This window comes from Gopherus evgoodei, chromosome 3 (genome assembly GCF_007399415.2).
Source record: "Gopherus evgoodei ecotype Sinaloan lineage chromosome 3, rGopEvg1_v1.p, whole genome shotgun sequence".
NCBI lineage: Eukaryota > Metazoa > Chordata > Testudines > Testudinidae > Gopherus > Gopherus evgoodei.
The window spans coordinates 173686070-173710368 of NC_044324.1; the positions used below are offsets into that span (position 1 = coordinate 173686070).

General features: G+C 42.1%; 1 protein-coding gene across 1 annotated transcript in view; it reads left to right on the forward strand.

The window, feature by feature from the left end:
* DUSP10 (dual specificity phosphatase 10) overlaps positions 1 to 24299 on the forward strand; it is a 39917-nt gene that overhangs the window by 9765 nt on the left and 5853 nt on the right. Inside the window, exon 3 of the mRNA XM_030557469.1 lies at positions 22306 to 22677. Coding sequence (XP_030413329.1) covers positions 22306 to 22677 — 372 coding nt within the window. The remainder of the gene's footprint in view (positions 1 to 22305; positions 22678 to 24299) is intronic.

The following is a 24299-nucleotide window of genomic DNA, read 5'->3' on the forward strand; positions in this document are numbered from 1 at the left end:
TAGATAAGAGCTGGCATTTGGGTGAAGGGGATTAGCAGTGCATAGCTCTGCAAAAGATTACAGAGTTAGATTTTGAGTGGCTAAATTTACTAATGCTGCCTTTCATTCTCTTTACCCTGTTTGTTACAGGAAATTCAGTACCTGCTACTAAAGTTCCATTGTTCTTGGTAATATTGTATATTTAAAATCCCCCTTCAGCGTAAGTTTAATGCTGTTGATAGGTACTGGATTGACAGCCCTGGCAGCAGTCCCTGCTTAACTACAAAACCAGGTACAGCACTGGCCTTGTCTTCACTGCTAAAAAAGGTGTGATTTTTCTTGGGATAACTAACCTGCATGAACTGTTCTGAGGTAAAACCACAATGTAGTAAAGCACTTCAATTTTACTTCAAGTAAATTTGTCACGGTCAGCCCCTGGAAGGAGTATAAGGCTGTTCAGTTTTACCATGAGATAAGCAGCCCTGTCCCAGGGCCTTGTCCTCATGGTTTTTTACCTTGGGGATAGTTCATGTGTGTTAGTTACCCTGAAGTAGAGGAAAAAAACAAGTCTTTTTAAGCAGTGAACATGAGTCACCTTGCACTGTTGCTGCTTGTAGCTTTGACACACTGACCCAAAAATGGACCCCAACCCTTGCTTCGAGAAACCTTTCTTAAGGCTGTAAGGCAGATCAGTCTCTTCGCCTGTTGGTTCATTGGTCACCACTGAGACTTCCAGCCTGAGTGTTCCTGTTAGTTGTCATGTGGATGTACAAAGCGAACCTACTGTACAAACAAAATACCAAAACTGCATTTATGTTCTAGGCTTGAGTGGTAACCTGGACACTGCTAAATGCAGATATGTCTGCATATAATGCCTTTTAAGTTTGCACACACAGGTGGGTTTTTTCCTTCAAAGCAGCAGCTGATGTTGTTACTGTGCTTAATACTCGAAGGTTCTTTAAGATTACTGTGGGTTTATAATAAATCTGAAATGTGCTGTGGGAGATCAACTGCTGGGCTTCAAGCTGTGACTTCTTAACATGTTTGTTTGATGGAATAAGTAAGAGAATGTTAAGGTTGCATATTTTGGACTCAAAAGCCAAGAAACGCCCAAAGTAGGACCACACATGCAACCTTAACTGTGTGGGTGTATGTACGCCCTAAGTGGTTTTGATTCTCATGATCACACGCTCTTTCTCAGTAATATAGTGAAGCATTCAACTTTGTCACAATTTTTAGATACAGAAATGTAGCACTTCCTACTGCCACTCTGTTTATGCAGACAACCCCAGGAAAGTTATTTACTTCAGTTGCAGTTTACCAGGTGCAGGGGGAAAAAATGCATGGTCTTGTATTTAAGGAAATATGCAATCATATAATATTAAAATTGTGATAATGCATATAGAATCCTAGAAATATAGCGCTGTAAGGGACCTCAATAGGTCACCTAGTTCATCACTCCCATGCTGAGACAGTAGCAGTAGTATACCCAGATTATCTGACAAGTGTTCTATGTAGCCTGATCTTAAAATCCATCAAGATTCCGCAATCGTCATAGGTAACTTGTTCCAGTGCTTAATTACTCTTGTAATTAGATTTCCCAACACCCCACACCCCACTCCGCAATATCTAAATCTTCCTTGCTACAAACTAAGGCCATGGCTACACTGGCACTTTACAGCGCTGCAACTTTCGCACTCAGGGGTGTGAAAAAACACCCCCCTGAGCGCTGCAAGATACAGCGCTGTAAAGCCTCAGTGTAATCAGCGCTGCAAGCTACACCCTTAAGGGATGTGGTTTACGTGCAGCGCTGGGAGAGCTCTCTCCCAGCGCTGGCGCTCCGACTACACTCACACTTCGGCAGCGCTTTGAAATTTCAAGTGTAGCCATACCTTAAGCCCATTACTTCTTGTCCTACCCTCTGTGGGCATGGAGAACAATTGATCATTGTCCTCTTTACAAGAGTCTTTTAGGTATATATGCACAAGAGGGCAGAGCTACGATTAAGCATGCGGCTTGAACTGTGCAACTATACCATTCCTTAGCTTTGTTACTGATCCCCCACATAGAATCTTCTAGAATGTGTTTGCAGGCTCCAAAAGTCATGAGTTTTCGGCTTATATACCATAAGATTAAAAAAAACCAAAACACTTGGAGTTATTTTTATTTGCTGCCTTGTTTCCGAGCCTTTAGGGTGCACTCAGTGATGTTTTCAAGCTTTTGTCTGCAACCATAAGGGCTAGAAAACCCTTTTTTAAATGAAAGCTGAGCTTCTCAGTTAGTCCCAGGGTGCCAGCATCTGGACTCTAAGAAAAATGCCAAATATTGCAAATCTCAGGATTAAAATTGTAAGAGTTGGCAACACTGCTGGAGGGAATACTGAAGAAGAGAGAATAGTTCCTTCCTTATCCCTGAATTTCTGTTTGGCTTAATGCAACTCATATATCTCTTGCAGACCTGTGTCTCACTCGCTGCACACTAAAGTCCTGATCCTATGAACGTGCATGCAATAGCTTTACTCATGTGGCTAGCCCCACAAGTCCCAATATTATTGTGGACACAATTTTCCATGAGATCAGGCCAGGTTACCAGGCTCTCTGCTCCTACCCTCCCCCCTAGTCCCTGTAAAATAAATAAATAAAAACAGGTAGACTGGCCATGCATTATGCAGTTATACCCTGCCTCTGCTTATGACACTGTTGGCACTTAAAAATAGTGTGAATGTGTACAATGCTAACTTCAAAGCCTTGCAACTTGGCCACTTTTGCCCGTAGAAAATTCCAGAACAGTCAGTGAGGGGCACTTCTCTGCCATGTTAAAACTTTCTCCGCAAGATGCTTCATCATTAGAGCTGGTTTGGTTTTGTTTTGTTTTTAAATTGTTGTACTGGGAATTATTTTTGCTCAAATTAAAATTCACCTTCCAGGCAACACCAAACCTGGAAAAATCTGTCTGGGAGGGAAAGTTTCAGCATCGATTTCGAACACCCCGCCTCTAAGCTCTATTGTGCTCTAGGGAGAACAAATCTTTCTGCCCTGTTGCAGATCCTGGGCCTGTAGAATGTCCTGTGTGGGATTTGGGGTGTGGGAGGGATAGCATAGTGGAGGTGGCATCCTCTTCTGTGGATAAGACAAGAGAGCTGCATGTTAGGGTGTGTGTGTACATAGATTATGGGTGTACTATCTGGGACAATGGCTATAATTATCAGTGGTGGTGCGGGGCACCAGCACTCCCAAGTGTGTGTCTGGGGCGGCAAGCCGTGGTGAGCGGCCTGCTGGTCTCTGTGAGGGCGGCAGTCAGGCAGCCTTCGGCCCCGTGCCTGCGGCAGGTCTGCCAGTCCTGCAGCAATTCGGCTGCGGGTATGCCGAAGCTGCGGGACCCGCAGACCTCCCACAGGTGTGCCGCCAAATCCGCAGGACCGGGGACCTCCCGCAGCAAGTCACCAAAGGCAGCTTGCCTGCCGTGCTTGGGGTGGCAAAATAGCTAAAGCCGCCCCTGATAACTGTCAAGTCACTGCAATGATCACTACCCCTGTGTGATTAAACCTACATAATGGACTTGCTGGGAGGCCTTGAGCAAGTCATTTTAATCTGTCTGAGTTTTCTTTTTAATCTCTCCAACTCCTGATTTTATAAAACACAGCTAATACTTTGCCTATCGTGGTTACCATTCTATGTAATTGACCCAGAATTATCCACGATAATTTTCCTATGCTTTCGTACTGTGTCATCTGCAGTCTTGCCAATCCCAAGCTTTGAAAAATCACGAGTCTGCCTCCCCCCCAATCATAACATTATAAATAAGTGATAAATGTTGGATTCTTATGTACTGTGATTTCTTCCCACACCACTTTTTCTTTCTGCAGTAGCAAAGGGTAGAAACTTTTTATTTTAAAAATGTAAAAGCTGAGCTTCCCATATAGTTGTCTGTCTTTAGGAACTGGGGCCTTAAGGAAAAACAGGAAATCAAGTGAAACTTATGATTTTAATTACGAGTTGGCAAAACTACCTCAGAGCTACCACTGTTCAGTAACTGTGGGTAAATGGCAACCTCTGTCCCAGTTACTATTAGTGAGCACTTTGAAGATGTAAAACACTTTGTTAGTGCTAATAATAGTAGACTGGTTGGGATCGAAGAAGGAAATAAAATTTTGAGTGATCTCAACACATTTGTTTCAAATCTGTATTACTACAGTAAAGCTTTTGAAAATCTTTAGAATATTTGAGTTAGCCCCCTTCTGATTCCCCGAAAGGGAGAAGAAATGACTCTAAAGATGCCTGTTATAAAAGGAAACATGTCATCCCTTGCCCTTGCAGGAATTATGCATATCAATTATTATTTGTAAAAATGCCTTGGGAAATTCAGAAAACCGGAGGATTGGGTGTAACTTGCGAGCGTTTGTCCCATTAGTTGAATGCAATGGTTTTGTCAGTTTACTGTGCTAAAGCCTGAAACTGGCTCTTATATAAGTGACTGGCCAATAACGTTATAAAACAAAAGCTATTGTAAAGCAATCGACCTGTTCTGAGACCACGGCAGCTTCTATCTCCTCTGAAATAATAGGGTACTCTTGGTTTCGGTTTCTGCAAAGATATTGCAAGTGTTTCCTGTGCTCTAAAGCTGTTAGCATTCGCTGGCACTTTTAAGACTAAACATATTTGATTTATTTAATTTTCAGTTTTTCATAATCACATCACTAGCAGAATATATACATACACATTTAAATTCCAAATGGCAATTTTAAAATAAAATGAGCTATGCAGAGTATTGCATCTCTGCAAGCATTATTCCTCACAATACACTTGTGAGGCATTATGACCTAGTTACAAACAGAGAAATTGAGAGCTAGGCTGAATTTAAGTGACTTGACCAAGGCCACTCGGTGAGTCAGTGGTAGACATTAGAATTTTGGGTTTCCTTGTTCCCAGTCTTATGCTCTAATCACTGGATAATGTAGATTCATTTCCTTCCGCACTTACTTACCAGAGCTTGTGTTCAGGGTTCTGCTTCTACTGCAAGTCCATGACAGTGGATGTATTTAAAGCAGTCTGAGAGATCGTGCCTTCAATCACTGTTATCTTTCTGCTGTTACTTTGCATTTCTCTTTCCCATCTCTCTCTCTCTCTCTCTCTCTCTCTCTCTCTTTCCTATGTGTATATCACCTTTATGCTTAAGGCCCAGGGAACCAGCTTCACAGGAAGAGTAGCATCACTCTTCCGCAGAAAAGCTCTTCCTTCAGCAGCAGTCGTGACTAATCAGTTGAACTATATCATTGCAATCCACTTGAAGTTTCCACCAGAATTGTGTGGAAAACCTCTCCATACAGGAGCATGGTGCTACTCGTTTGTTATTGCTACCTGATGGCTCTTGGGTGTCAAGTTTTGGGGAAAAGAAGGCTTTGCCCAGTGTTCAATCCCTCTTTAGCTAAGGGTTTTTTAGACTCCTTAACTATTAGAGGGAATTATCTTAGAGACACTCTCTGTGTACAAATTCTGTTAGAGGGACTCATTTACAACTTTATACGTGGAGCCAATGTTCCCCAATGCATGTGGAGATCTAGGGTCTGTTAGAATTATTTTCCTTGTTCCTTTTTGATTACTCTAGGAGACACAGTGGGGAAGGTGGGACTGAATGCAGAACTCGGATGAAGTTGGTCCACAACCTTCGTCCTTTTAAGTTGCTCAGTGATCTAGGGTGGCCTAGTAGCAAAACACTCCTACTTTCTATCTGGAACTGGTCAAAAGAGAGCACCCCATCCTGTCAGCCACAGACCTGGCCATGGTGATTGATGCATTTATGAGCTCCACGGTGGATTACTGCTATTTTTTGATGTATAGGGATGATACATACCACATGCCTTGAAAAAGTTCTGGTCGGAAAACTCACATCCAGGGGGTGAGGGGAGGAAAGGTGTGAAAATGTGGGCTAGCACCTTTTTCATGTTCTTTCAGTTCTGGTCTGGTCAAGGCCAGTGTGGCTATTGGCATAAGTTAGGCAGTTCAGGGAGCTACTCTAAGTGTTGTCTTGTCTGGGTTGCCTATGAGCAACCCAGAGCTGTAGCCCTACCCCAGGGGATTGGGTGTCTTCTTGAGTGCTGCAGACTGACCTATGCACTGTCTTGCACCATGGCAATTGTCCTCTGAACAACAATGGCTTGTTATTGCCCGAACAGCAACAGGGAGCCCCCTTCCCTAACTGGTACAAAAGACTAACCCATCCGCTTAGTAACAGGCCAGCATGAAGCCTGTCACTGTGATGCTCCAGTCTCTCTGCTGTGACTTTCTATCAAATGCAAGTTTTGTAGTGTGATTGTTCAGTATCCTCTGGGGTAGGATTGGCACGGACTGCCTGAGGGGTCTTGCCTCCCTGAGCTCCCACAACATTTACATCCACGGGCACAAAAACTGGGGGGTCAGTACAGGGAAGCCTGTGAGTGCTGCAGGCAGAACTCTCTGCTGGAGCTGGACCTAGGCTAGGGACGTCTCTCCCACAAGAGAGAAGCAATTGCTGAACTACCTGCTCTGAGAACTCTGTACAAGATTCTTCTCTTTGACTTCACTTTCCTTCATTAAGTTCTCTGCATACCTGTGCCCTATAAACTAATATAGCTTAATTTTTGTTGAGATGTAAACAGCCATCATCAGGGTCCAGCATTAACAAAACTTTGAGGGGGACAGCTCATGCCTCTGAACCATTGCTCCGGGATGACTGCTGACTCTGTAAGAGAATGCTGCACTAAATCACATTATGAAGATTTTCTTTACTACCAGATTTTTTTTTTCACTTCACTTAGGGTGTGTGTTTTGATTTGTTTTTAAGTTCTTCAGTAATGAATGGGTTACTAGGGAAGTGCTGGTATGGGTTATCAATGTGTAATGACTCAATCTCATGCCAGCTGTATGTGGGGCTGATGGAATTGTAGCTCCCTTTGCAACAGCATTTTGGATGAGAGGTGGTTACCCTTGTCCTCTGAAGAAACAAGTTGCAGTGTCTCCTATAGAGCTTATGACAAAGTATACTTTTAAGGGAAACGTTTTCTTAAGGACAAAAAGTGAATAAGTGGATAGAGGAGTTGTGGAAACAGTGGCTTTCTCTAAACCCACTGTTTAAGCAGAAATATTTAATCTAACTCTTCCAGAATAACAATGGTGACTTACTTTTTTTTAAACTTCACCCCTTCCCTCTTCATATATGCTGAGCCAGTACCCTTTTGCATTGTTTTAATGTGCACATAATCCACCACGTGATCACACCAGCTGCTGATTGTGTCAATGTGAAGGCTGCATTGAAGGGCAAATAGGCATTATTGCTTTAGGTATAAATATGGTGATGGCTAGATATAGGAGAAAATCAGCAATAAAACTCCAAATGGGGGGAGTTTTTTGTCGTACAACTTTTTTCCCTCAGTCCTTTTTCATCCAGTCTCCTTTTAAGGCTGATACAGAGTCACTAGCTTAGATAAAGTTTTTGGTCTCTATTTTATTTATGTTTGGGTGTTAAACTGTGTGCTAAAGAGGGGGAAAAATGTTTCTAGATTACCTTTGTGTTAATGCAATTTCCAGTGGGAGTATTTCCTTTATGATTTACTCTGACATTTCCAATAACTATTTAATTGGACTTAATGTAAATTTAAATCCCCATGGAAAGTGTACTTTTGCTCCAATAAGTTCAGATGGGCCTAATTTTAAGTTTTTTTTGCTGTAAGTGCCCAGAATCCAAGGGTGGTGTTCTAAGATAATCTTCACTTACATTTCTTTCTACAAGCATCACAATACTGTGTCTTGGGAGGGTGGGTGGAAGTTTATTTTGTTATTGCATTTACAAATAAAGAACACTGTCTTCTCTTCCCCTAAGAACAACATAAAATGAACAAATTTAGAAGAAAGTGCCATGTAATTTATCTAAAGTTGTATCTGTTCTTGGGAATAATTTTTTCTTAGGACATTCTCATGTAAGCAAACTCCACTCTCCAGCAACATGTTGGAATTTTCCAGTTTTAAAGCCAGTGTAATCTTCTTGGAATTGGCAGATGCGCCAAAAGTGTAATAGTCTCTGCTAGTATTGTTGGAGGCAGGGGGTGAGGGTATAGGGTGCCAATACAAAGTTGTTGGTTTTTATGTCTCTTGCAACATACCCAAATATTCTCTTTGGCCATGCTGTTTTGGAATAGGATGAGCACCTTAATCAGCCTTTTTAAGTTCAGATTGTTAGATGCTCAAGAAGACAAATGTAAACACATGCTGGCAGGTAGTCTATGCCCAAAACTTAGGGTTGGGGAAAAATGAAGTCATAAATCAGACACTGAATATTTTATAGAGCATCATAAAGAAGACAGATTTCCTGAAGGCTTTCTAGTAAAAATTAGATAAGGGGTGGGGTATGAAAGTGTAAGATGTCACTGGATTTTGGAGCTCATGCATGCATCCCGTTGTGCCCATTACAGCCCTGCGGTCCGGGGGTGGGGGGGCCTTCAAAACTAGTTGCTATATTGCAGGCCATGTAGGACACAAGTTTGCTCCTAGTCACAGGCACTAGATACAAGGCTTCCTGATTCTTAGTCAGGACCAGCAAATAGGAGACCTAAGAGGGAAGCCCTAGTGTGGGGGCATGGTATCCTGGAAGATACTATATGGGGGAGGATATGTCCTTACCCTTTACCGCTGTCAAAAGTGGGAAAGGTCTCAGTTTGCAAAGTATTTTGAGTCTCTTTTGCATCTTTGGTTTCATCAGTATGCCTGTCCTGAGGAAAGACGTAGAACTGACTCAAACATTTGGGCTCTCCTGGCTGGTAAATCTACCCACCAGCTCTGCAGGTTAAAACAAAGTAGTATGAACCCTTATTCCTTAAGGAGTGACTTGCATGATCTGATACTATGTATCCAGGGAGAGCAAAAGAAATAGATGGTACAAGAGTGAAAGTTAATGGTGGGAAGAAGAGGGATCTGAAGGAAGGTTGGTGGGCAGAGAGATGTCGTTTCAGGTGTAGGGAGCAGTATAGGGAAAACCACGAATGAGGAGACGAGACAGAGTGCTTGAAGAAAAGGAATTGAAGTGGAGGGTGATAAAATACAGGCAGGGGAAGAGCTGTGCAGAGCCTTAGAAGTAAGAATGAAAAGCCTGACCTCTGTGTCAAGGCATGGTGCCAGAGAAAAGGACTCGAGACGTGAGTGATGTCATGACAAGAGATGGGAAGTGAAACTTGTTTTAGCAGCTGAATGTTGGGTGGTTGAAGAAGGAAGGCTATGGGGCTTTGTCTGCTAGCTGTGCCATTGCTGGCAAAAGAGTACAAAATCTATCTAGTGGAGATAGGGTGACCAGATGTCCTGACTTTATATGGACAGTCCCAATATTTGGGTTTTTTTTTAAATATATGGGCTCCTATTTTACCCCCTCCCCCGTCCTGATTTTTTCACACTTGCTGTCTGGTCATCCTAAGTATAGACAGCATTGAAGAGGAGATAATGTCCTGTGAACTGGAGGTCTGGCCATGAGGAGTTGGCAGGAGTTAGAAATAATCTAAGCTAACACTTTTGTATGTTAATACAGGTGTGAGAATTTTACCCTCAGTCTCGCTTTAGAAACCAAAAAGGATCTCAAAGCAACCTTGTCAAGGATATGCTTGCAAAAACATTTAACCTCCTGTAGGGCCAGGGTTTGTTTTATAATCCATCTTCTCTAGGTAGTTCACATATGGGGAAAAACCTCACCTTACAGGTTCTCTGGAATGTGCAGAGCTTTTTGGTTTTGTAAGACTTCTTGTTTTTTGTTTGATTTGGTATTTCTTTTTTTTGAGTGTTGTGAAGCTTTCGTCTTGGTAGCTTGATGAGAAGGAGAGACTTTATTAGATTGGGTGTATCAAAGTGGAAGTTTTTGTAGCCTGTTTAGTTTTACATTTATTTTTTAAGCTTAATCTCTTATGGCAAGGCTGACACTTAGTCCCGCATGTGTGGAGGGGGCAAAAAACCTGCTGTCAACTGTTGAAAGGTGCTACAGGAAGACCCTGGCAGGTGAGAAGTGCTTGCAGCACTAGAGAGTAAGACTCATCTAATCTGTTAGTAACCAACATAAATAGAAAGGTGCAAGTCACTCATGCATTTTTTTTTTTTAAATTCTGCTTCAAAGACTGAATAGATTTCAGAGGAAAATGTGATACAGCAAAGTCTACATGTATTATGAAACTGAGGTAAACCATTTCACTCTTTAAGAGCACTTGCTATCGCAGTGGATTTTCTTCCCCCCCTCTTTAACAGGGTAAACAGTAATGCTTAAAATTAGCAGAAGTCTTGTTGTATCTGTGTTCCTATCAACTTGCAATGTGGTGGGTTCCCCCCCCACCTGTACACACTGTCTGGGCCTAGTTTAGCTTTCTTGGACAAAACCTGGTTTAACTCCATGGAAAGCAAAGGAGTGACCTGTGTAAGTGAGACCAGAACTGCTCCCTCTTTCTTTAGCTGAGGAGAATTGCTCCATTTTCTTTTATCGCTTGCTCCCCACAGCACCAGATAGTTATATTAATAGCAGTACCGCTTTTGGAGACTGACTTCCTGGGGCAGTGGTGTCCAAGCCATGACCTGAACTGTGACCCTCAAGGAAGTTTGTGGTAAAACAAAAAACTTGTATTGATGGCATAATCCGAAGTGTGTTAACTCAGCCTAGTCAGTATGGGATAACTATGGGAGACAGAGCTACCTACTGCTTCCCCTGAAGCATCTGGAGCAGCATTGATGTAAGCCAGAATCACTTTCAGGAGCTGCTATCCCATCCTTGCTACAGCTGCTCAGCACCTCCCAGGGTGGCTGCCTGCTGTATTACTCGGGAGGGTGGAGAGAGTAGCTCCACCTTGTCCATCACCTGTTTACTTGCATGGCTGCGAGAGCCTCAGACACAGCAGGATAGGTGTTTGCTTGGCTTTGCTGGAACCTAGTGGAGCAACTAACAAAGGATGGTTGCCTTCCCAGCATCACTCCCTAGGACAGCCCAGGAGGAGAACCTGAGAACAACCAGTTACATGTGTCTGATTCTCTGCCCAGTGCTTTCCTTCACTGTTCTGAACATACTCCTTGCACAAGGGGCTGTGGTGGGGGAGCAAGGCGGAGAGGCTGACTGCTAGCTATGTGCCTGATGGAGGAATTGAGGGCAGTATCCACTCTCTTTGCACCACCTGGAGGTCTGTGAAGGGAGTGGAACAGGACAGAGAATAAGCCCCAAAGTATTGATTGTGGCCCCACTGTCAAGTGTTTGACCCTCTGACTGAAAAGGGTGGGTGTCCATGACAGTAGAGCATGTTCCCACTATGACTGAAACTGTGGTAAACAATATTGAACATGGTGGCCAGATCCTCAACTGAGATCAAGGATTGCCAAGTGCAGTTGGGGGGCGAGTAAATAATGCCACTGCCAGAAGCAGGAGTACTTAAGGATCACTAGGGTGTAAATAAACCCTCACTCCATCCCACTTACCAGCAACAGAGATAGGGACTGCTCTCTAGCTGTATGCCACTGTAGAATCCCCTAGGCTGAGGCCATTGTCTAATGGTTGCTGATGCTGGTGTTGCATCTACTTTTGTACCAGCAGGCCAGTGGAAAGGGGCTGCATTGCACCTCAGGTGTTGCTAGCATGTTTGTAACCACTTCCCTGGCAGTGGTGTCAAACTCTAGCCTTGTGGGATGGATCTGGCCTGTCTGACTCTGACTCTATCACGCAAGATATGGACACATCAGATTCTGTAGAATCCAAGGTTTCAATTTAAAAAAAAAAAAATTCCCTTCCAATTTCTGCCCCTGGGCCTGTAAAGAATACACTTGATTCATGTGCGGATGGTTATCTGCAGCAGTGTTTTTGTCTGTCTGCAAACACTCTGGAAAAAAGGCTTGGAGAGGCCTAAACTCACCCAGCCTCCATTCATTTTACTGGAAGTGTCAGTTATTTAAATGTCAATATTTAACTACTTAATTGCTGAATGGATTGGGGGGAAGGTCCAGATTTGGGGGGTGGAGAGGCAAGGAAGAGAACTGAGAATTGTTACAGGGGAGGGAAATGCAGAAAGATGAATGGATGAGAGAGAGAAAAAGACTGGTCTACATGCAGGAAGAAATTGATTCTACTCCCTTGAGTAGATATCCTTAAATCGGTTTAAGTGGCTAAAATCAATTGAACTTATTTTGGTTTCTTGCCCAATTAAGCTGAATCAATTTTAGCTGTTCTTAAACCAATGTTAAGGATGCCCACACAACGGAGATAAGCCAATTTAGTTAAATCAAAGCATTTCGTGCATGTGGACTATGCCAAAGAGAAGGAAATCAAGATGGGAAGGAAGAGAAACAAAGGTCAGGGATAGCAGTGGTCATAAGATGAGCATTTTTTTTTTTTCATTGAGTGACACAACAGGGCACTTGTCTAACTTTTAATTCCCTATTTATTATTTGTTATTACATAGAGACATTGCATCTTTGATATGCAAATCTCAGTGGCACTGGGCCAATCCTTTGTGAATCCAGTCCTAAACTTGTGTCCCAGAGGATAATTAAAACCAGAATTCAGTCTTCCCCACAGAATGACTTTGATTCCTCAGGCATACAGATAATTATGAAAACAGTCCTAGAACTGGAGTACTTGTGGCACCTTAGAGACTAACAAATTTATTTTGAGCATAAGCTTTCGTGGGCTATAGCCTACTTATTCAGATGCATAGAATGGAACATATAGTAAGGAGATGTATATACATACCGAACATGATAAGGTGGAAGTAGCCATCTGAACTCCAAGAGGCTAATTAATTAAGATGAGCTATTATACTGCTCTACAGCCAAAATGCTTCTGAAATAAATGTAGTCCAACTTTACTAATTCTGGGTCACTGAGAATGAAAATGATGCTTAAAATTGTTGATTGGCTCTAGTTTTCAAGATATGCTATTGGGTCAGTATGTACGACCCTTGACTTGGGAATGGCGGAGGATAAGTGAGTTATAAAGGGAAGGGATCTCAATTTAAACCAGAAATTACTAAAATACATCTTTGACTAAATCTATGAATAAATCTATGACTGGGTTTGGACAGTACTTGCTTTTGAGGCAAAACAATGAATGATGCAATCTGAAGCTGGTATTGCGTCATACATGATATGAATTGCATCATGTTATTCCTAGAAGTCATGGATGATGCAATCATAACGAAGCTTACATCACTCTGGTGAACAAATTGCCCTATATCAGCTCTAGAAATCATACAGTGTCGTGCTCTCATTTGTCAGTGTTTGATTTTGCAAAGGGACACATTTCTGGTTAGCCAAAGTGAGCAGAGATGCCTCATATTTGTGTGAACATGCAGATAACTTCTTCTATGTTTGTGGCGAAGTGACTTTTGCATCACAAAAGCACAGTATAACCACTATGGTTAAGAAAGCCTATCACCTTTATTTTGGCTGCAAAATTGGAGATCAGGACAAGAGGTGGACCCCACACATATGCTGCAACACTTGTGCAACAAATCTTGGCCAGTGGTTGAATAGGAAAAGGAAATCTATGCCTTTTGCAGTGCCAATGATTTGGAGAGAGCCAACAGATCATACCAGCAATTGTTACTTCTGCATGGTGCCTCCAGTTGGGAAAGGTGTGTCAAAGAAGAAAAAGTGGACTGTGCATTATCCAAACATTCCATCAGCTATACGCCCAGTACCCCACGGAGAAAGACTGCTGGTTCCTGATGCACCAGAATCATTCTCACTTGAGTTAGATGAGGATGAGGATGAAACTTCTGGTCCTGAACCATCAATGTCACAGGATCCACATTTTCTCCCATCTTCCTCCTCTGAACCACACCTCATAACACAGTGAACTGAATGACCTTGTCAGGAATTTGGAACTACCCAAGAGTAAGGCAGAGCTGTTGGGCTCCAGACTACAGCAGTGGAATCTCCTGGCAGGTGATGTTAGGGTTTCCATGTTCCGTGACCGTCAAAAGGATCTTGTCCCATCCTTCTTCATGGAAGGTGATCTTGTAGCCTGCAACAACATCGATGGTGTGATGGCAGCCCTCAACATCGTTCATGATCCAGACGAGTGGAGACTGTTCATTGATTCATCGAAGACGAATCTTAAAGCTGTTTTGCTGCATAATGGCAATGTTTTGCCATCAATTCCAGTTAGTCATGCAGTCCATATGAAGGAACCTATGACAACACGAAACAACTTTTGAGGTGCATAAACTATGACCAACATCAGTGGCAGCTTTGTGGCGATTTGAAGGTTGTTGCTCTCTTGCTTGGTCAGCAGACTGGATACACAAAGTACTGCTGTTTTCTCTGCGAATGGGATAGTCGTGCAAGAGATTCCCACTACATCAAGAAAGACTGGCCACTCCGACAGTCATTGGAGCCTGGGAGGAAAAGTGTTCAGCATCCACCACTTGTTGAATCAAGGAAGATTTTGTTACCACCCTTACACATCAAGCTGGGTCTGATGAAGAACTTTGTCAAGGCCATTGACAAAACACAAGCAGCTTTGAAGTACCTCTGTGGAAAATTTCCAAGGTTAAGTGAAGCTAAGATAAAGGAAGGTGTCTTTGTTGGTCCTCAGATTCTTGAACTTCTTCGAGATGATGCATTTGACCATGCACTGCGTGGCAAGGAAAAGACGGCATGGAAAGCCTTCCAGTTAGTGGCAATAAATTTTCTCGGAAACAAGGCAGACAACTACAGGTTGTTGGTAGAAAACCTCCTCAAGGCATACAAAAGCCTTGGTTGCAACATGTCACTAAAGATACATTTTTTGCACCCTCATCTAGATTTTTTTTTTTCCACCGAACTGCGGAGCAGTGAGCGACGAGCACGGCGAGCGATTTCACCAGGACATTGCAACAATGGAGAAACACTATCAGGGCAAATGGAGCCCATCAATGTTTGTAGACTGTTGCTGGACAGTGACAAGAGATGCTCCATTTAATGAATACAAGAGACAAGCCAAGAAGCGCCAAGTAAACACTGAATAGGACTAAACTATGTACATAATAGCTTTTTGCCTTTTGTTTCATAATAAATTTTATTTATATAACTTTTTTCTTTTGCTGATTTTTAAAGTGTTACACAAACAGGACAGGTGAAATATTATCATGTAAAGCAACCATAAACACATGAAAAGACCTAGGTTTACAATTTATGATTAAAACTCTACTATCTACACAATATACATAGACATAAAATGTAAAAACTTAAATATTTTAAACAGTAGCCAATCAGTTGTTTTAATTGTCATATTTGAATTCAGCACATAAAATGTGCTATGTATTTTGATCTCTGAAGCAGACGACTTCTCAAAAATTGTAGACCAATGTTATCAGCAGGAGGGAGGGGAAAAAACATTTGTATACAGACTAACACTGCTGCTACTCTGAAACCAGTCCTAGAACTGTTGGAGATAACTGGGAGCATGGTTTTGCTAGTGTAGTTCTTGGGATGGAAGAAGGTAAAGACTTTTCTAATAGGTCTGGGACGTTGTTAATGCTTGTGTAGTTTTAGTTATAGTGTGGACAGACTAAAATAAACTGCAATACATATCTCTGTGGGGGAAGGGGGGAGTGTCAGATTGACTTTCCCTTGAATCATCCTGCACTTTGAATCAACTTGACATAAAATCATCTGTTCATTAATAATAACAGAGAAGCATTTTAATGGTCATCTTAGTGGAAAAATACATGAAACTGTCATCAGCTGTTGCTTCTGGCTTTTCTGCACTAATGCAAATAAATGAGGTCACAGGTTTAAAGGAGCAGGCTGTACTTGCACAAATCCGAAGTGCCCTCTTAACGCTTTTTGTGCATTTTGCAATACAGCCACATTATTGCTGCTGGCATGCCCAAAATGTTACCTGCTGAACACTCTTTTATTTAATTTTAGATATTATAGAATTTGGAGTTATAGTCCAGATTTGGTGTGTGCGCTTAAGTGGGCTGCCTTTAATGATTTTAAAAAAGAAGTCTTTGTGAATTACTTTATTCTGCTCTCCTGTAATCTTTCATTTAGAATGGAATACTTAGGCTGGAGCAAATCTGGGAAAAGAAGATATAGACAGAATATGGTTTTAGCCAATATTTTCCTGTAGCCTTCGCTTTTATCTAATGAAGTTTTGTTGTCTCGTTATAATCTAGGGTAGCTTTGAAAGATATGTAAACGGTCTGTTTGTCACTAGAGGGTCACATGTTCTGTCTAAATATGGACATCACATCTACGGTCTGTGTGATGCGTTGCAAAACAGGAACATATTTTTGACACAACAGGAACATACAGTGCCTGTTAAAATTAGAACTTAAAGATATGCATCAACAGTAGGACAGCAACAAATATTCTTTAGTTTTTCTGTAGAGAGTACAGGTGCTGCATGGTGGTAGCTGCGTATGCTTTAAGATAGACTGTTTAGTGATTTTTCATAGAATGAAGTTACTCTTAATTCTTGATCTTGCAGATGATTTTGCCAATGAAGGTTTCATAGCTCCTGCTAAAAGCTGATTAGCATATCTCTGATATGAGACCATTTTGTGCATCTGCTGCATACAATATAATCATCACCCCAAGGTGATTACAGAATAGACCCAATGAATGTCTGTAACATAGTTACAACTCAAGCTAGTCTAATTTTTTTCTTGTCTAAAAACTGCTGTGGCTCGAGTCTCCATTTATCTATATGTACCTGTTTTTTCTGCCAACCACGTGATCCTCAATGGTTTCGATAAGTTGAAACTGGTGTGCAGCTGTTCTCCAGAGATTACAATGTCGCAACGAGAGCTTTGTTATGATTAGAATAAAGTAAGCTAGACACTTATGAACAGATCTTCCATATTCAGAACGGAACAAATTGTCATTGGTAGCTGGAGGGTATGAAGCTGAACAGCACAAGTCATACCACAAGTTTTGACCTCTCAGGACATGGTCTGAGCTCTGGCTAGTAAATAGTGACAGTCTGACAAAGCAGGACAGTGGAACTTGTCATACAGTGAGGGGAGTATTTCAGATGTAGTCATAATGGCACAAATCTCTGGCTGCTTGCGTCAGTAACTACAAGAATACTCTGGCTTCTGAATTATCTTGCTTTATAGATGACAGGCCAGCTTGCCTGTCGTTAAGAGTATTGCTTTCTTGATTCCAGTCTTCTGGAAAACCCAGGTATTTCTTTCATGATGTCCTGTGCACCCACAGAACTTATTGAGTTCAGTTAGATTTGGATGTGCTCAGTCCCTTGAAGATCTGCTCATTGACTACTTTAGGGTGAAAAGTGTACAAAACAGCTTGTACAATCTCTGCATAAACGCTTGTGATGAAGCAGCTGCATCTGATTGTAACAGGGTGAGGTTATACTTTTCATCACAGGCAGGTAAGTGGATACAATCTGCAACATGGTGTTTGCAGCTCCATAATACTCAGCCTAGGAGGTCTACATTCTTATCAAAATGGGCCATAGTTGCTATTATAGCTGTATATGTGTTTTCTACCAGAATATTTCATTGGACGTCTCATGGAACAAGGTACTACTCAGTGCGAGTAAGGCTACCGTCTCTAGAGTTTCATAGTTACCTCTTCAATGATGCCTCAGAAATGGACTCCCATGCCAACAAACTCCCCCCACCCCCCTTTTCCTTCTTAGACTTGAGGATTGCTCATCTGGACTTGTGTATGTTGTATAATGCTGCTATTAGCTGTTTTTAACTTCTTTTAATGTCCTGCTTACTTTTTGTATAACAATGCATTTCTTTTTGTGATTCTTGTCAACCTTCACGTCCCTCTTCAGGGCACTTCTAATTCTTGCGTTATGACCTGGAAGGCTTTGGAAGTACAGTGTAACAGAACACATTAGTGTCACCCATAGATCCTCCTACAGCTAAAAAAAACTGAGCCTTTGGAATGTCCCTCCCTCCCACCATCTGGTTTTCCTGAGGTTCTTTCCCTGATAGGAGTGACATGATGAAGTCCTTGTCACCGCAAAGTTTGGAACATCCACTCTAGACAGACCTGCTGTAGGTCAGTATTGACCTTTTCTTTTCTTGGTGTTGTGATGTTTTTTCACGCAGAGCATAGACTTTAAATTCTGGGATAAGAGCCATTCTCTGAAAGAATACTAATCCACTGAAAGCTCTAGTGGTTATACTTACACACACACACACAGATGGGGACCTCATCTTGACTTTGGACATCAGGAAATTCATTTTTGATATATATTTTATTATTCCACCAAACAAGTAGAATAAATTGTACATGTTTAAATTACATGTAGTGCCGAACAACCCACTGGGATAAAGGCCCCATTGTGTTAAGTATTGTAAAAAAACATACTAAGAGATTGTAAGTTCATTTTATAGAAAAATCTATGGAGTTACCTTTATTTTTCTGAAGGGGAGCCTTCTCTTTTAACGGCTTCTCCCTGAAATGCTTGTTAGGGTGCTTTTACTTTGTCTGATGTGAGAACTGCAAAGCTAATGTCTCTAGTAAAGAGAGCCTAACTAATCTCATAATATTTCCTCCTCCTCTTTGCACCCCCAATTCACCTCATTGCATGGTTCCTAAGTATTTGCATTATTGTCTACTGCCTCTTTGTTCCTGTTTCCAAGTGTGCATATTTTAAAAACTTCTGTTATTTTGCACACTGCATTCCGTGCTGTGTATGCTTGGGGAACGTGCACTCTGAAAATTGCTTTGGATAGCTATTGTGCTTGGATAATTTTTTTTTTAAATGCAACCAAAACCAAGCCAGCCAAGAAGGAAATGTGCACCTAATCAGCGGGTGGCTACTATCATTTTGTTTTTATGTTTCTCTTTCCTGGAATCTTCACGGTTCTTGGATGCTATTGGTCTATCCAGCAGCCCCACTGCCTGGCAGCCTTGTTGGAATATTTATTTGGGGGTTGCCCTGCAGTTTCTGCTCCTAGCCATCAGGTGCTGCTGTTGCAGAGGAATTTCACTCAGGTTGTCTCTCACTCTCTACTTCCACCTGCTAGTTTCAAACTGGCAAGAAGTGCTGAGGAGGAGGGGGTGGCTGCTGCAGTTGGGTGGTCTGGTGTCTCCCTCCACCAAGGGAGGCAAGGAGCCAAGAAGGAGGGAACAGAGACTGGGCGACAGGATGAGTGGGGTGGCAGGAGGGAAAAAGGCAGAATAGGGGAAGCTGCTCTCGACTCTCCAGTCCTCTTTTTCTCAGACCTCACCCAGGTCTCACCTGCCTGCTCTGCCATTACCCTAACCTCCTCCACCCCCACAAACACCCCTGCTTCTAAGAGATGAAGAGGCTAGGCTCAGCCTACAGCTTCTTATTCCCACCCCACTTCCATTGCAATTAAGTGGTGTTTGGGGATAGGGAATGTCACATGCAAAGGTGTGGAGCGTCTGGCAGCATTGTTGAGAATGCATGTCCTTTGGGGCAGGGGCAGTGTTTGGACAGTGCCTAGTGCATTTTGGTTGCTACTGCAATGTAAAACAATATTTAGAATGTAATCACTCACTTGTCCGTACTATGCAGAGGACCTGAGGAGACAGAATTCACAATTGGTTTTAGGCTACGTTAAAGACTGTGTCAGGGTGGAGTTACAGTTTGATGGAGGTGACATCTTGAGAGCTATCCTAGGAGTATGGCCCTATCAAATTCATGGCTATGAAAAACACATCATGGACTGTGAAATTGGATCTTCTCTGTAAAATCTAGCTTATTTGTGAGAGAGGGAAGGGGCAGGGACAGGGGCAAGGCTGAGGGTGCACCAGTAGGGGGCTTCTATCATGCACTTCTCTCAAGTTGCTAGTTCCAGCTGGGCTGGGGAGGAATGGGACTTCCTCTTCCCCTGCACAGCTGTTCTTGTGCGGGGAGCTCGGACCCATCTCTGGGAACCTCCCTTGGCTGCAGGAAGCTCTGCATCACAGACGTGAGGGTGATAATCCTGTGACACCCCCACAACCCTCTCTTTGGGTCAGGAGCCCCACAATTTCAGTATTGTGAAATTTCAGAGGTAAACATCTGAAAACATGAAACTGACTACTTAAAAAAATCCTATGGCTGAAATTGACCAAAATGGAATGAATTTAATAGGGTCCTATTCATAAGACACTACCATCTTGAGCCAAAAAAAGCTGGTCTCTTGTGTGGACTGAGGATTTTGGATTTTATCCGTTGTAACAAAGGTCTTAAACAAAACCTTAAGTGAGTTCGGATCCAGGTATTTGGATTCAAACACTTAACCTTCTTGCTTAACCCTCACTCCCAATCTCTTCTGAAATTAAATGTCATTTAGAGAATATTTCTGGTATCTGGTCCATCTTTACCTTTTACTTTTAAAAATCCATGTTCCTCTATGAGAACAGCAAAAAATGTGTTTTTGAGCCACAGCTCCTTACAGCGCTTTCTTTTTTCTTTCTTTCTTTCACAATTTAAATGAGGTTTGCATCTCTCTCTCCCCTCCTTCCCACCCTTTCCTTCATCCACTTCCCCTCTCAATCTCCTGAGCAGAGATCTTATTTTGCTTTGTGTGAAGTGTTTAATACCACTGAAGATAATGTGTGATTTGGGGCGGGGTTTAAGGGTAGGAGACGTGTCTTACAGTTTGCTAACACTGTTGGGGGTCCTAAATGAAATAAGTAACTTATCAGCAAATGAAGAACAAAGCCTGTCAATGTGACAGCATGTTTAAGTTTCCATTTTTTAAAAAATCTTCCCCTAGCAGTGAATTACCAAAGTGTTTTAGATGTATTAAGCAGACAAATACTTTCTGTTTTTAAGCATAATAAAATTAGCAATATGATGACTTAAGCATTTCTTTTGGTCAGTGCAGCTCTTTCTGGTAACCTTTTTTATCTTTCTCTCAATTTTTTTTCTTTTTTTGCTTAGATTTAATTAAGTGCATTTGAATCCAAACATTTTGATGGTTTCAAAATATTGGCTGCATGGTACTCCATATGGCCTCAGTAAACCATTAAATACATAATCTTACAAAGATATCCCTTCTGTAAACATATCTTTTCTTTGTCTCTCCCCACCCCACCCCCCCACCTCCAGTTAGGCAAAGGCGGTCCCAAGCCACCTGTTACCATTACATCACTGATTCCCAAGAACACCATTGTAACAAAGGTCTTAAACAAAGTAGTTCTTTTAGTATTATTTCCACTCAAAGAGCTGATGTTATGCCAGCTGATGTCATTGTATGCCTTTGTGTAATTGCTATGGAAACCAGGCAGGTGGGGAGCCTGGAGCTGATGTCATTGTGGAATGAGGTGTAGAAAGAATTTTAAAACTATTCTGCTTTTCGTCTAATGTTTTGTGGTGCCACCCACTTGAAAACAAAACGGTGCTTTAAAATCCCACATTATAATAGGATACACAGAAGTGCAATCGAAACTGGTTTTCCCCCCAATCCACTTCCTCGCCCTTATTAATGTCCTAAAAATAATAGATGTTGCATATTTGCAGCTAGTCTAGGCAGAAAAAGCGGGGCTGCTGTTTGCCACATGTTAAGTGAGCTCCTCGACTGCGATAGTTTTATAAGGAATACACTCTTAAAAAATTAGAGGGGTAGCCGTGTTAGTCTTGATCTGTAAAAAGCAACAGAGTTCTGTGGCACCTTAAAGACTAACAGATGTATTGGAGCATAAGATTTTGTGGGTGAATACGTCTGACGAAGTGGGTATCTTTGTTACTCTTAAACAAAATGTCACTACTCTCTTACCTGGTATGAAATATTAATGGATTTTGTCCCCCTCTATTTGTTGGCATTTTGAAAATGAATGTGGTGCTGGGCTATCTCTGCTGAACAGATCAGTGAAGGTTTTGAACGGATGAAGTTAAGACCGTTTTTGTATATTACAGTTCAAATGTTTAACCCTCCCACCCTGTATTTTAAAGCAGTGATTAAAAAGTTGTACAGCTTTGTTCAGATAACTACTTTTTCTCACCCCACAAAATGAGAAGTTCCAGCCGTATGGGGTGCAATTGTATACTGATGTGTTGCATGGATACATGTTTGACTATTAACTTATTCCCTGGTATATCTTGCCTATACTAAAAAAAAAAAAAAAAAAATCATATTTGGGATGTATTGCAGCAGCTGTTGCCAAAGGTACAGCTACCCTTGTGGTAGCAAAAATGTAAGTGCTAATATTGATGGGGAGATCAGGCACTTTTACCACTGTGTTCTGAAAATCTGCTCTGAGGAGGCAAACCCTCAGGCATAATGCAGAGTTGAGAGAACTACTCACATATATACATTTCTTCACGTGAGCTGTATTTTCCTCAGAAATCTCTACCCTCACACTCTCTCTCTCTCTCTCTCTCTCTCTCTCTCTCTCTCTCTCTTTTGCTCTCTCTCAGGTGGACTCAGCAGTTTTAAACAGAACCATGAAAACCTCTGTGATAACTCCCTCCAACTTCAGGAGTGCCCAGAAGGCGGAGGAGGTGCATCTGCAGTGCCAGCCACACTACCTCAGTCCATTCCCACCACTCCAGACATAGAGAATGCTGAGCTGACCCCCATCTTGCCATTCCTCTTCCTTGGAAATGAGCATGATGCTCAGGACTTGGAGAAGATGCAGAGGATGAACATCGGATATGTAATCAACGTGACCACCCACCTCCCCCTCTACCATTACGAGAAAGGCTTGTTCAACTACAAGCGGCTCCCTGCCACTGACAGCAACAAGCAGAATCTCAGGCAGTACTTTGAAGAGGCTTTTGAATTCATTGGTAACTATCTTTGCCTGGCAATTACTCTTGTTGTTTATAATCCTTGATACCTGTTTGAAAAAGCTTGAATGAACTTTGTGCTACGCTGACAGCTCAGAAAGCTTAAGACTGGATCTGTTGTGAGAAATGCAGAACCCATTGACTTCAGAATTGTGGCACCCCTTATTAAAGTCAGACTTCAAGTCCTATTTCTCCATACACAGTGGCAAAATTGCCAAACCCCAAGTGTTCAAAATTAATGAGCTGTGCCTCCAAAACTCATGAGACTTTTTAACAATAAAGTATTTGCCTTCTGGTTTCTGGGTCTTTAGCATGATCGCATTTTCCAGCTTTTCTCAATAACCAAGAGGGCTAAAAACTTACCTCCTTTTAAAAATCTGAGAGTCTTTTCAAATCATGTAACTCCAGGAGCAGAGGCATTAAGCATATCAAGAGTTGTGATGATACAGTCTTAAGAGGTGGCAACATTGCAGTGCTGGTGTAAGCTTTCCAAGTACACTGTCATGCCAACCTGACTCAGTGCTGACCTGGAGGGTAGACAGAGCAGTTCCATTTTCTCTCTACTTAGTGCCCTGCCCCCTCCACTTAATTACTGAAAATACTACATTTTGTTTTGGAGCCCTACCATGGTAAGTTTGTTAGTGTGAGGCCCATACGCAGTAGGAATGAATGATACTTCTTAGCAGTTAATTACTTTAACCTAACCATATGTACAATCTTGAAGTCGTATGTTCAAAGTAATTAAGGTTCTTCTTCTATTATTGCTGCCTAAACCTTGAAAAATTAATATTCTTATGCAGTCTTATTCAAAGCATGCTTGCTAGGTGCACTCATTTAAGATGAACAGCCCATATTTTTTGTGCTATAGGCAAATATTTACCACTTCTCTGGTCTGTCCCTTTAAAAATCTTGCTCATGGTCTCTTGCGTCTGGGATAAAATGTCTTTTTCCTTTCCCATTTTCCCTTAAAGTCACTGTCCTCAACCTTCATATCTTGGTAGACTTGCTCAGAGTGCTTTACCAATGTTCATTCAGCTTCACAGCATTCTTGTAGGCTGTGGGTAGGGATTAGAGCTCAGGTGCCCCTTTCAGAAACAGTACGTCTGCACACGCTGCTGTGAGTGTGCTGCTTAGCTCAGGTAGGCAGAGACTTGTTTGCTCTGCTTGAGTCAGCATGCTAAAAGTAACAGTATAGCTATCTGCTTGAGTACGTCAGGGCAGGTTTTTACTCCCGGCAGATAGCCCAGGTTACCTCGGGCTACACTACTATTTATACTGTGCTAGCTCAAGTAGAGCTAGGTCATGTCCATCTAATGGAGCTGAGAAGCATGCACCCTAAGGCAAGTGAATGTACCCAAAGGCCCACCCATTTTGCAGTCAGGATACAGGCTCAGTCCCTTCCAGACTGATACTCTTCCAGTCCCTTCTCACAATTCCTTCACATGTGCCCAGGACAGACATGTTCACCTGCAATTCACTAGTAAAGAAAGAATCCTAGAATGACTCTGCTCACTGCAGCACAAAGAACCATGGGATATGCCTCCAGAAGCTGAGGTGTGACACGGGAGGGAGTGTAGCACCAGTGAGCATACAGTGACTGCGGTAGGGCTTTTCAGTGTGGA